This window comes from Kogia breviceps, chromosome 14 (assembly GCF_026419965.1).
Source record: "Kogia breviceps isolate mKogBre1 chromosome 14, mKogBre1 haplotype 1, whole genome shotgun sequence".
NCBI classification, from domain to species: Eukaryota; Metazoa; Chordata; class Mammalia; order Artiodactyla; family Physeteridae; genus Kogia; species Kogia breviceps.
In genome coordinates, this window is record NC_081323.1 from 56,695,484 (window position 1) to 56,708,999 (window position 13,516).

The 13,516-nt window shown below is 52.1% G+C and overlaps 1 protein-coding gene across 2 annotated transcripts; it reads left to right on the forward strand.

Moving 5' to 3' along the window:
• Positions 1-201: 201 nt before the first annotated feature.
• On the forward strand, positions 202-11,964 carry DNAAF8 (dynein axonemal assembly factor 8). Of its 2 annotated transcripts, none has more exons than XM_067012853.1 (9): positions 202-383; positions 1,886-2,027; positions 2,504-2,632; positions 4,673-5,179; positions 6,781-6,898; positions 8,536-8,767; positions 9,916-10,032; positions 10,485-10,598; positions 11,411-11,964. In XM_067012853.1, the coding sequence occupies exons 2-9, from the start codon at positions 1,920-1,922 to the stop codon at positions 11,574-11,576; spliced, it is 1,491 nt and encodes a 496-aa protein (XP_066868954.1). In that variant the 5' UTR covers positions 202-383; positions 1,886-1,919; the 3' UTR covers positions 11,577-11,964. The 2 variants fall into 2 exon arrangements, with proteins under 2 accessions (XP_066868954.1, XP_058894776.2); XM_059038793.2 differs by having other exon boundaries at positions 8,536-8,677; positions 9,904-10,032.
• Positions 11,965-13,516: the final 1,552 nt, after the last annotated feature.

Consider the following 13,516-nt stretch of genomic DNA (forward strand, 5'->3'; position numbering starts at 1 on the left):
CGGGACGCTCTCGGGTCAACCGGGCGCTGTGGAATTCTTCCGTCCCGCACCCAGACCTTCCGGTCAGCTCACCCGGCTAGCTGTGTGACGTCGGCGGCAGCCAATGAGCAGGGAGGATTCGCCCTACCCCGCCCCTCTGCTGGCCAGGGAAACCAATCGTGTTTCAGGAGAGACAGGACGCGCCAAGTCCCGAAAGAAGAGCGGGGGGTGGGAAGGAGTTGGCAGTGCAGTAATGTAAGACTCTGTTGAGCGGGGGTTCTGAAGACGGCGACAGCCTCAGTAATTGCGCCGCGGCCCAAAGGGGAGAACACGACCGGAGGGACGCGCTGGAACCAGTTTATATCCCTGTCTGGACCGCGCTAGGCGGGGAGGCCGAGGCCGAGGTGAACGGCCTCGGGCTTGCCGCAGCTGCGGAGATAAATGTTGAGAGTTGGACGGGGTGGTGGCTGGGGAAACGAGCTGGGGATCGGTGGGAGGACGCACTATGGGTTTCCTGTTTCCGACCTTTAGAATTTAAAAGCCTGACCCAGGAGGACTTTGGCGTCTAGTTGTCATAACAACCGCCTGACCGGCGGCAGGAGGGGGTGGGGGTCGGAGCTTTGGGCGGGGCTAACGGGCTGCAGCCAAGAAACGGACGTGGAGACAGTCAGGATTTGGAGGGAGCTGCTGTTTCGTGCAGCGTTTAGCGTAAACCTTGTCTGCTGGGTGAGCCAAGCTCAACTTGGCGTTCAGGACCCTTCACGATCTTGTCCGTTTGCACCGTATATTCCAGCAACTGAAAACTTCTTCCCCCACATGTTGGGCACTTTTCACTCCTCTGAGATCTTACGTGCTCTCCCCGCAGCCTGTAATGCCTTTTCCTCCCCTATTTCCTTGTCCTCCTGGAGAACTTAGAGTCTCTGGTAGTCCCCTTCACCCGGGTGATTCTGCTGCCCTCTGATCTGCCCTGCAGCCGGAGAACATCCCGTGATGTATATACCAGATATGTCCCCACTCTGCTGTTCCCAGGTCAGGTGCACCAAGCTCCTGCCCCACTCCTGGGAGCACAGAAGTAGTAAGAAGCCCTCACTCACCTGCTGCTTCCCTGATGGGAACCAGGGCTGGGTTTATGGTTACATAAAATGTAACCATTTTATGGTTACAGAGGGCTCTCAGGCTGCAAGTACTCTCTAGACACTGGCTCTGAAGTACCATCACCCCACATTTCTAAGCCCCCTTGACCTCTGAGGGACTGGGCCTTCTGTTAGACTCTGGGACGTGTTGCCTAAGTGCCTGGGTATAAGGGGTTAATTTGAGTGTCAACTCCAAAAAAAGTGTCCGAGGGACTCCAAAATGTCTCTAGTCTGTTCCTTTGTAAGCGGGCAGTAAAGAGTAGTGGGGCTTGAAATCCCCTCTGACTTTGATACAAATTCTGTCTTTGTCTTTACTAATGATATAACCTCTCTGAGCCTATAAAATGTATATAATAATAGTGTCTGTTGAATGGGATATACATAGTTTACAAATATCTGTATGTCATACACATGTGTCATTCTGTATATCATCCATATACCTACACATCAAGTACATATATCATTATATATCAATACATATATCTATATATTATAAAATATCACTATGTACATACATCTGCAGGCTCCATACTGCACAACACACACATACACACTTGTGCACACACACACTTGCACACACACACAATGCAGGGCACAGTGCCTGGCCCTCAGTAACAGGAACCTGCAGACTAGAAGGGAGAAGGGGTGGGTGGTCTCCCAATCTGTTTTCATCCCCCAAGGCAAGGAATGGTATATGCTTTGAAAAGGCAGCCCCCTGAGCTCTTGACCCTTTGCTCCTGGACCCTCTCACCTCACTCCATGTCCTCTGCAAGGTTCCTTGGATGACGGCACGCTGAGAAGCATCCCATGGCATCCCATGACAAAGATGTGGGGCCCTTACTGCCCAATCCCTGGGACGCCATCCTTGAGGCCATCAAGGAGCAGCTCCCATCTCTGGACTCAGATTCCTCCTCGGTAAGCAAGCACCTTCTTCCTACATCTTCCTAGGCCCCCAATGCACTTTCTTCCCGTGACAAACATGATGCCAACCAAGGACCGCTTTGGAGCTTATCAGCTCAATGTCATGTAAGTGAAGTGCCAAGGTTCCCTGTTGCAGAGGACGGGGAGGCCCAGACTCTGCTCTTACAGCTGTCACCTCACTGCTCTGTTCATTCAGTGCCAGGCACTAAGTGAGCACCTGCTGTACGCAAAGTCTTAGGGGTGGCAGGTATGTGCAGAACTAGGTGCCCTGGATCTCACCTTCACCAAGTGGTGCTGCCAAGCCCATTTCTAAGTCAGCGCAAGGAACCAGCCATGGCGAGTCCCTTCGGAAGAGAACTGGTCTTCCCAGACAGCTGGAGAGCAGCGGGGCAGGGAGGGTGGGTGGAAGCTGAGGCGCACCTGGCCCTGCCTGCTGCCATATAATCCAGAGAACTCTCATTTGTCCACAGTCAAACTGCGAGGAAGAGGAGCTGTTCATCTTCCAGCGAAATCAAACTGCCCTTATTCCAGACTTGTCAGAAGAACTGGCCGAAGACCCTGACGGGGCCTGGGTCACTTCCTCTGGGTCTCCTCCTGAGGTCTGTGGAATGCAGGATCCAGGGATCCATGAAGCCAGGACCCTTTAAGCACAATAGGGTGTGGGTGTGGATCTGGGTGTCCATGGCCCTCGCTGGACTCTAACAGCAATGTGGGTCTAAAGAGGTTAAAGCCCCTGGTATAGTATCTCTGCACACCCAAGCCTTTCTCCAGGTATAACCCAAGGAGTTCAGATACCAAATATTTAATGGCCTTGTGCACATCATGCTCCCAGGAGCCCAGAACACTTAGAGCTGGGGGGTGGGGACTAGATGTTTCCACCTGAGCTGTCTGACTGTTGTCACAATTTGTTGTCATAAATGCCTCCCTTAACCCAACTGGCTTCAGCACTATCTGGCTCCTCACAAAATCCTGCCCTCCCTAAACATTTGTTGATTGAATAAGGGCAACAGTGGGGATTCAGAGGTAAGAGGTGCCGCTCGCTGGGGAGGTGAGATGAATACAGAAAACAATTAGCAAATGCCACAAAACGCTCAGTAATTAAGTATCGTAGTTGCAGTCATTGCCAAGTGTCAGAGGGAATTTTCCATCCTCTTGTCTCCCCATTTCCCTGGGTCCCAAGTAAGACCAAGAACTCTTAAATCTAAAGTTAATGGCTTGATGCTTAGTTAAAGCAGTGGAAGGAGATTTTATTCAGTAACTACTGACAGGAGGGGAAAGAGCTGAGCTCCATCTGATTTGTGCAGAGGTAACAGGTGTTTCAAAGGAAGACTGAGGGAGGGGGTGAGGAGGGCTCAGTGGAGTCAGAAAAGTGAAAAATCACAAAGAGCTGGTCAGTGAAGCTGCAATTAGGCCAGGTGTCTCTGCTACCTGGCAGGTATGGGAGGCAGGAGCCTATCCTCCCACAGAGAAGGAAGGCAGAGGCCCTGTCCTTCCTGATGAGTACATTTCAAGGGAATGGCTCTCAGGTCAGTGACAGATGCTTCTGGGTTGTAAGAGACACATATTCATAATTATAAGACCTTTTTAGTAAGTGCTCTAAGAAAGGGAGGTCAGGGGCCTATCATCAGGTATTGGCTAGAACAAATAGTAAATTCTCCTGGCAGCATGGAGCTTTTTCAGGCAGGCATTTTAATGGGGTGCTGGGATAATCCTAGGGGCACAGGCTTACGCTGCCAGAAGCCATGCTGGAGTTTGGTATTTGGACGGAGACATGCCGAGACTCTGCAGTTCTGAGTGCAAGCACTGACACAGGGTCATCTTACAGAGCCAGGACGTGTCCCCTCCCAGCACCATGACAGAAATCACCCACACCCTCAGCCATGCCTAGAAATATATCTGAAATAACCTCAAACAGGAAAATTGCCAGGGCTGCCAAGTCCCCTGATTAGTTCAGTTGGAACCATGTCCATGTCACTTTATTTTGTGTTTTCTTCATTTCTACAATTACCTCGGCAACTCTTCTAGACAATTATTTTTTAACCTGGGATGGGAAAGTCTGTACCAACTCACAGGGGTTGAGGCCGTGGGCTCACTCTGGAGACAAAGGGCCTGGGTCTCATCTTGTCCACCTCTAACTGCTGTGTGCCTGTTCACAATGGCCAAAAGGGAGGAACAACCTGAGTATCCATCAACAGACAGAATGGTTAAACACAATGAGGACCATCCATACAACAATATTATTCATCCATGAAAAGGAATGCAGTTCTAACACATGCCGCAACATGGGTGAACCTTGGAAACACTAAGCTAAATGGAAGGACACAGACAAATATTGTGTGATTCCATGCCTATGAAATATCTTGAACAGGCAAACCCATAGAGACAAGAAGTAGATGAGCATTTACCAGGGGCTGGGGTAGGGGAGGTACAGAGTTTCTGTTCAGGGTGACGAAAAAGCTTTGTAAATAGACAGTGGTGATGGCTGCACAACATTATGAGTATACTCAATGCCACTGAACTGTACATTTTTAAATGGTTCACATGGCACATTTTATGTTCTATACACATCCTTCCACCGCAAAAACTCCCCGAGGTTATATTTTGAGGCTGCTAACCGAGGACGCTTGTTTCCCCCGTAGCCAGCTGTAGTGCCTGTGGAATCCGCCGGGGAACTCTGGGGAGAGTGGAACGCTGGGCCCCAGCCCCAGGAGTCAGCCTCTCTGGAAGGAAGGGCCCCTGGCAGGGCTTTACAGAGCTGTGACGAGAGCAGCTCTCTTCTCAGGCTGCCTGCGGAGACCCCCACGTGGCAGGATGACGATGGGGGCACAGCCTTCAACACCAGTACATCACAGAGTCCTTGCCAGGGGCCACAGGGAGAGGCCACTTTCTCCCCTCAGGAAGCAGGCCTGCAGACAGAGCCCCCAGGTGATGCCTCAGGGGCCCAGGAAGGCTCAGACTCTGTAAACCGCAGAGCCCTCCGGAGGGAGAGAAGGAAGATGATCGAGAAAGACATACTTCACAAAGTCACGTGGGATGCCCAGGACCCAGCCTGCCAAGACCTGAGTGGAGTGAAGGAGACACCCTGTGATGCTGCGGAAATGCTGCCAGAGGGGCCCCAGCGGGGACTGCCCTTGCTCTCCCTCCAGGTAGGCATCCCCCTAGCCCAGCCTTCCCCAGAGCAATAGTCCTCCCCAGGCCAACTCGAGGCCTGGCCCACTACGCCTGTCTTAGTCTCTTTGGGCCGTGGTAACAAAAACCCGTAGACTGGGGGGCTTAAACAACAGAAATTCATTTTTCACAGTCTGGAGGCTGGAAGTCCAAGGTCAAGGCTCCATCACATTTGGTGTCTGGTGAGAGCATGCTTCCTGGTTAATTTTAAGGGGTGAGGGAGCTCTCTGGGGTCTCCTTTTTAAGGGCAAAAATCCCATTCATGAGAGTTCCACCCTCATGACCTAATCACCTCCAAATACCATCACATTGGGGGTTAGGATTTCAACACATGAATCTGGAGGGACAAAGAGATTCAGTCTATAGCAAGAACCTTAGGCCCATGGTACCAAGCCCATCATCAGACAGGCGGTCCTACCTATCCGACAGACCATCTTCAGGTAGAGTTAAAGTGAACAAGGAAGAGCAAGGAGACCCCAGCCTTCTTTAAAAAAAACAACAATGAAAAAAGAATACTAATCCCAAGCATGATCATGAAGATATATGAGATAGGTAACAGATTTGACAAAGCATAATCTCAAATCAAGCCCCTGTTCTCATACAAATGATGAGCCCCTGTATTTAGCTCATTAACAAGGGAACCAGCAGGATGACAAAGCCGGTTCAAAGAGATTATGAGAAACAGGGATTTTGTACATGGTGGGGTGGGGAGGGGGGAAGGAACGCAGAGATTAAATTGCTACATTAAGTACAATAGGTCAGCACCTACAAGGCAACAGAACTGGTACCTTTGGGGTTAGCTGCTCCAATGGACAGAAAAGAAAACCGTCACACTTCTCAGTTTTACGAAGTTGTCAAACAGGTGAGCCCTGGTCAACTGTGCACACCAGCCCTCCCCTAGAAAGATGGGCTCCTTGGAAGATGCTCCCGCATGACACTAAAACATCACAAAACTTTTTTTTGCCTTATTTGACAAGTTTTCTTAAAAACTTAGAGAAAACTGGCATCAAGGTGTACATGGAGGTCACTTTCACCAATTCCATCCTATCAATTCCATTCTTTCCTTGAACCCCTTTATCTTCATTCCCCTATGGGGCTACAAGGAGCTGCAAGGCCATACACAAGACACAGTAATTCCTGATTAACGTCCTCCCCACTCATCACACCACCGCCTCCACACCCCTCTTCCAAGCCCTCCAGTCCTAGCACCTGCCTGGAACAATCTGTTTCTTAAAAGAGCAAAACGTTTTAACCTCCCAACATTCTAAACCTGCATGAACCTAAATAGTTTTAATATGACACTGAGTTTCCTCCAAGTCAGACAATGTCTTTGTGCCAGAAATAAAAGTATTGCGTAGGAAGGTAGGTGGCCTCACCGACCTTCACGGAGGCAGTTCATTCTGCAACCCACACAGGGTGGGTGAGTGGGGGTGGGTGAGCAAGCTGCCTCATCTCAGCCCTGGTTTCTGCCCAAGACATCCCAGAACTGCCCTGTGTGGGTCACGGCAGCTGTGAAATCTGGCGCTCCTGTCCCTGGGACCCCACAGCAGCCTTATAATCACCACTTTACTTATTTCAGCAACTTGAAGAGTGGGATTTGGATCAAGTCCTTCAGAGTCTGACAGGGCGAGAAGAGGACCTGGGAGATGGTGCTTCTGGAGCCGCGTGGTGGGCAGCAGACCGCCTCCAGGGCCGAGGTCTGACCTTGAGCACCGGGGCCCAAGTGCATACCCACAAGTGGCTCCTTCCAGGGCTTCCCAATAAAATACGGCAGTGGGCTGGGCACAGTCAGCCCAGCAGCTCGCCACATCTGCCTCGCCTCTCTGCTGCTCAGCCCTCGCCGTCCTGCACACCCAGGATGCAAGACTTTATCCACCCATCCATTCACTCACTGACACTCATCCATTCATCCATTACATATGTGACTGCCTGCTATGTTCCTGGGGTAGACCAGGCCTTGGGGATATGAGAGGAAGCCCTTCAGACAGGGTCCCTGCCTTTTCTTCCCCACCACCTCCTCAGACCTGCGTCTCTTTCTTTGTGGGAGCAAAGTAATCCTGCATTTGGTACCCCTTCAGCCCACTCCTAAACAGAATCCTGTTTCCACTGCCTCCACGTTTACCAAACAAAGCCAGGGATGATTCCTTCATTGCACTTGTGGCCTCGCTCTGGGCAATTTCATAAAAAAGTTCCCTGTCCCCTCCCGGCCACTCTGGCCCACAAAGGTGAGTGGAGGCAGGTCTGAGGCAAAGGAGCTGCGGGGATTCTGGCCTCCGGTTCCAGAGCAAAGGCTCCTTTGTGGTCAAGGGTCCCTGGTGCTACTTTAAAAAGGGTTTTGGGGCTTCCCTGGTGGTGCAGTGGTTGAGAGTCCGCCTGCAGATGCAGGGGACACGGGTTCGTGCCCCGGCCCGGGAAGATCCCACATGCCGCAGAGCGGCTGGGCCCATGAGCCATGGCTGCTGAGCCTGCGCGTCCGGAGCCTGTGCTCCACAATGGGAGAGGCCACAACAGTGAGAGGCCCGCGTACCACAAAAAAGGGGGGGGGATGTTTGGAATTTAACCCATTAGAGCAGTAAATGGAGAAACTCACTCTCCTACAAGGTGGGGCAGGTCTGGGGGGCTATAGTTGGTGCCCCCTTTTGGCGGCAATGTGGCAGAATCTGTTCTCCATTTAAAGGCACATAAGCCTTTGATTAAGCTATTCATTCCACTTCTAAAGTCTGTCCTAAACACACCCTCACAGGTGTTCATTGCAACATTGTTCATACTTGTGAAAAACTGGAAACAAACCACATTCAATATTCAGTAGGAGTCTAGCTAATCAGTCAACCAGAGAATTCTCTGCAGCTCAACAAATGGAATCTATCTATCTATCTATCTATCTATCTATCTATCTATCTATCTATCTATTCATTTCTCTCAACACAGAAAAATGTAAAATATATTCAGTACAAAAAAAAATCTATAGAAGATGATCCCGTTGCTACTTAAAAAAAAGAGAGAAGCAAATACGCAGAACTGTTATTGATAATGGTTCCCTCTGACAAGTGGGACAGGAGTGAGAATGTGGACTATACTGTTAACAGGACATCACCCCTGTTTCCTGGGCTCACACACAGCTCCCTGCTCAAGAAGACAGTGCCCCTTGCCCTGCTGAGCTGGAGGGGGTGACACAAAAGCTGTGAGCAGCAGAGGGTGGGCTGGGCCTCCGCTGGTCCCCAGCACTTCTCCGAGCACAAGCCCAGGCATGTCCACACGAGGGGTCCTGAGGCTCAGGCTGTTGTGAGTCAAAGGGGGCTGCATCCCCACTAAGCTGCCTCCCCCCTCCCCACAGACCATGCCAAGCCGAGCACCCAGGACAGGCTCATGGAACAACTCACCCTCCTGTGTGACACGCAGTCCAGAGCCTTTTCCTCTGCCTGGAGGGTGCCTTCTGATATGCCCCAGGACATCAAGCTGCAGGAGGCCGGAAGCAGGTGGGACCACACATGGCCCGTCCTCTATAGAACTGGCTTCTATCAGCATTTATTGAGCCTTGATTTATGGGTGGGGCACTTGATGTGTAGGTAGGTGCTACCATTACCCCCATTTTACAAACAGGGAAACTGAGGCTCAGAGAGGTTGCCTTGCCCAGGACATAAGTGGCAGAGCTGGGACTCAAGCCCCAAAGCACCTGCTATTTCCCCACCCCATGGGAATCCTCCTTTCACCATCCACACGGCCTCCCTGGAGGAGGACCCTGTCCCTCTGGCCACCATTGATTGGGCCAGCCCTGGGCATCTGACCCCAGGCAGGCCAGCTGTGGTGAGAAAGGCTGAAGCTGGGGTGTGGGGTAGGCAGAGGTGGGGACAGGGCCCTGGGGTCCCTTAAGGCCCAGCTGTACCCCGACTCTTCCCACACTATGGTTGTCCACCCTTTTTAGGAATCTGAAAACTAATAATTCCCTTTCTCGCCCAAACTAGTTGGAGTGGGCGTCTGTCCCTGACAACCCAAGTGTCCAGTAGAAAGGACATTGCACTGTCCAGTCAGTGGCCACTGGCTACGTGTGGCTAGTGCAGCTGAGGAGCTGAATTTCTAATTTAATTTTTTTAAAAATTTTTATTTATTTATTTTTGGCTGCGTTGGGTCTTCATTGCTGAACGCGGGCTTTCTCTAGTTGCAGCGAGCGGGGGCTACCCTTGGTTGCAGTGTGCGGGCTTCTCATTGCGGTGGCTTCTCTTGTTGCGGAGCACGGCCTCTAGGCATGTGGGCTTCAGTAGTTGTGGCACGTGGGCTCAGTAGTTGTAGCTCGTGGGCTCTAGAGTGTAGGCTCAATAGTGGTGGCACACGGGCTTAGTTGCTCTGTGGCATCTGGGATCTTCCCAAACCAGGGCATGAACCTGTGTCCCCTGCACTGGCAGGCAGATTCTTAGCTACTGCGCCACCAGGGAAGTCCCTCTAATTTAATTTTAATTAGCTTAAATGTAAATTTAAATAGCTACTTCTGGCAAGTGTCTGCCATACTGGAAAGTGCAGATACAGAACATTTAATCATCATGGTAAGTTCTATTGAACAGCACTGGCCTAAATCTTGAGGGCTGTTCTCAGGACCTGCCTCAGTGTCCTGCACGGGGGCACCCAGCTGGTGGCAGGAAGCCGCCTTGCACAGGTCACACAGTGGTCACCGGGAAGTCACTCAGCCACCCCACTCCTCTCACCCCAGATGTGCTTCCAGGGAGCTGAGCTTCCAGGTGCTGGCCATGGACACGCGGCTAAGGAGCCCAGCGGGGCCTCCCACCGTCTTCATTGACCTGCGGCCGACAAAGCCATCAGACCAGGGGCCCTCGGAAAGGTACAGGGAGCAGTGACAGCCCTGCCGCAAACCTGCTGCTTCGGGTTTCCACGTTGGCCTCAGGAGGAAGGGGGACTTGAACAGGCAGGTCCTGGGGGCACTGCTCACTTGAGAAGTGCTTTTAGCCAAGAACTGAGCCTGGTCCACAGTCCCACTGGATCCCAGCAGCAGGCTCTCCCCGCAGGTTGGGAGGAAGCTGGGGCCAAGGGTTATCTTTTCCTGGCGGAGTCCTAAGCAGACTTAGCCTAGGCTGGGGTACCTGGCCCTGGCTGCGTCCCTCCACCACTCGCAGTGGCCCTTTGGTTTTGGCTGGCTGGGCTTTGGCCGGCCTGCCCATCCTCCTGCCCTGGGTCACCAGGGAGACCTGGGTGCTCCAAGTCCCTGGTGGGAACCACGCCTGGCTGGAGTGGACTGGTTATGTCCAGAGGAACCCACCTTTCCTCTTCCCGCAGCTGCAGCTCCAGCTTCAGCTCCCACTCCAGCTGCAGCTCCAGCTCCTCTGACAGCGAGGAGGGGGAAGAGGAGACTGCAGCTCGGCGAGATCAGCAGGGCCCAGCCAGGCTACGGTAACCACAAGGGGGCTCCCGCCGCCTGAGATGCTCACCTCAGCCTCAGCAGCAAGCCCCAGCCCGCATGTTAACATCGGTGCTTTCAGCTGTCTGGCACCCACAGGGCTAGCACAGGAGGGTGTGAGCGGGTCTGGGGGACGGGTCTGGGAGGCGGGCAGGGTAGCCCAGCAATGTCTGGCCTGGCCTGTTCTCTAGATATCCCCAAGGATGCTTAGCTCCGTCTTGAGAAGGGATTACGTTTTCTTTCTGAAAAATTGCCCCCCAACTTGATTTGCTCCCTACTAGTGATGGCAATAAAAGTGAAGAGAAAGTGAAGGGATGGAATAAAGTGATGGCTGTCAGCCAGAAATGAAAGGCTTGAGTCAATTAAGTCAAATGTCAAATTCAGGGAAGGTTCAGGTCTCTGACACGCGGAGGCCACCCCGTGGTCGTGGGGTGAATTCGCATTATATGCTCTGGCAGTCTCCATCGTTTTTGGAATTACAGAGCCTCAAGATCCTATCCTTTGGGAATGTCAGAGTCTAATGCAGCTTTTCCCAAATGTGGCGTGTAGCTAGGCAGTATAGGATTAAAGAGGGAAAACAAACTTGGGTTGAGAAGTGTCACACAGGTTTCCTCCCAGAAGCCTTTAACATGCGGACTTGGCGAGGGCTGGAAGGCCAAAATCCTAACTTTTTAGTGTCGTGAGAACCAGGCACACGCTCCGGAAGCACTTTGGTTTTCCTCTGTTTGTGTCCTGTTTCGGTGGCAAAGTATTGGGAGGTTGGCTCCACTGGGTGCTGATGGAGGTTGCTTCTCTTGTGTCACAGGGACTGCACGGGGAAGAGTCAGCTCCTCCAACAGCTCTGGGCCTTTCAGAAGGCATCGGCTCAGCCCAAGCTGCCAGCTGGCGAGGGTTCCAGAAGCCAGAAGGCTCAGGCCCCGGGAGATATGGCTGGATCCAGCTCCAGGGGAAAGCAACATGTAACACTCTAGGCTGAGAGACAGAATGCCCAGGCCAGACCCCCAGGAGGAAGTCCCAGGGCCCTGGGGTACCCTCTTGGGCCAGGGACAGCCAGGGAGGCCCTGGTGCCTCCTCTGGGCCAATTGTAGATGCCTCCAGTAATGGATCTGAAAAGGTGAATAATCTGAGGTGAATAAATGGATAATCTGACTTTCCATCGACACCGGAGGTCCTGGTGGTCCCCTCGCTCTCCCGTCTCCATCAGAATGTGCCTTTGCAGCACAGGGATCCTCCAACTGAGGATCTGCTGCCAGCCCTCTGCTAGAATTGTCAGAAAATCTTCATGCACTGAGAGCAAAGATGCCAGTGCAAACTTGTACGTGTAGCATGACAAATCAAATGGCCCCAAATCCTCTGAAAATGGACCAGAAGGAAACACTGTGAAGACAACAGTTTTGTTCTGATGGTGGGACTATGAGGCTTTTTCACCTTTTTTCATTTCTGCGTTTTTTTCTCTTTAATGTGCATCTATTATTATTATTTCTTTTTAACTCCAAAACGTAAGTAAAACTCCTTTAGAGAATTTCAGGGCTGAAAAGGTCTTGAAAAATTTAGCTTCATTTTCTGAGTCCTGGATGTTTGCTCTTTTGTGTTCCTAAATTCACACACCACCACACACACACACACGGACCAAATGGACTTTTTGATAGAGGGGTAGATTGAAATTTGCTTTTTTTTTTTTCAACCAAGACACAAAAGCATGTACGTATGTTTTAGGGTCCTTCCAAAGTAAAGGTGGATGGACTTTTAAATATAGAAAGAATGTGAACGTTCTAACACCTGAAACTGTCTCCGTGGACAACCAGCAAAGAGCTGGGGGCCACAGGCGGCTCTGCCATCTACTTTCCTAGAAGTATCCCCCGGACCTCCCACCTCCGGCCACGATTTTCAGAGCCCTTCCATAACTGTTGTTCTCAGCCCAGCTGCTCCCAACAGGCTGAAGCCCTGATCTGCAGCACCTCTCTTCTCTCTCCAACTTGTTTCCAAGGTCTCAGAGTCTCAGCGCCCCTCTGCCCTGTCTGCCAATGGGAAGAACAGAGCAATCACCTCGGGCTCCCCAGACCATGGGATCAGGCAGCCCAGCAGCGTCCTTGGCATTTGGGCACATGTTCCAGCATTTAGCTGGGGTCACCGCCGCCTGCTATGCACTGGGGGTGGGCAAGGGCCTCTTCCCATCCAGCCCGGCACCAGGTAAGACAGGCCCTGCCCAGCCTCAGCCAGCCACGTGCAGCCAGGATAGGGGCCACAGACTCTACTTGATCTGGCCAAGGGGGCCTTACCAGCAGCCCCCATTCCCCACAAGGGACATTTTCATTACAAGCCAGATGTGAGACGGCTTCCACCAAGGTCATGGGAGGTCCGGGGGAGGCCTCTCCGGCAGGACTGTGGCCAGACTACCATCATCTGGGGCCCCTGGATCCTCTCCCCCCGCGCAGGCCCCCCACCCTCCACTCCAGGGTGCACACAGAATGGTCAGGACTCAGCCGCTGGGCAGGCAGTCTGAATATGGCACACAGCCTCCACTGCAGCCACTAGCCCTCAAGAACAAAGGCTATTTTTAAAATTCCATTTCCCCCACTCTCTACCCCTTTTAATGGCAGTAAGTTCACTCAGAATGTTTCCCCAACAGTGACAGAAAATAAACTTAGTTCCAAGTTCAACTCTGCGAATTACTGTCTATCAAGGAAAGCCAGGAGGATGAGGCGGTGGGAGCTCGGACCTGGGTTGAAGCTGGTCCTGCCACCTGGACAAGGTGCTTCAAGCTCTCGGGTCTCAGTTTCCATCTACAGCAGGAGAATCATGAAGACCTGTTACAGGACTGTGAGAGAGAATGTCAGGGAACAGGCATTGGATGGGCCCAGCTCGCAGGTGGCAAAAGGCAGCCACCTCCAGCACCAGCCTGGATGTGAGA

Coding starts and splice junctions, on each gene's coding strand:
- DNAAF8 (XM_067012853.1), top strand. CDS start 1,920: ATGGCATCCCATGACAAAGATGTGGGGCCCTTACTGCCCAATCCCTGG. Junction 5,180..6,780: donor TGCCCTTGCTCTCCCTCCAG/GTAGGCATCCCC, acceptor TACTTATTTCAG/CAACTTGAAGAGTGGGATTT. Junction 10,599..11,410: donor CAGGGCCCAGCCAGGCTACG/GTAACCACAAGG, acceptor CTTGTGTCACAG/GGACTGCACGGGGAAGAGTC.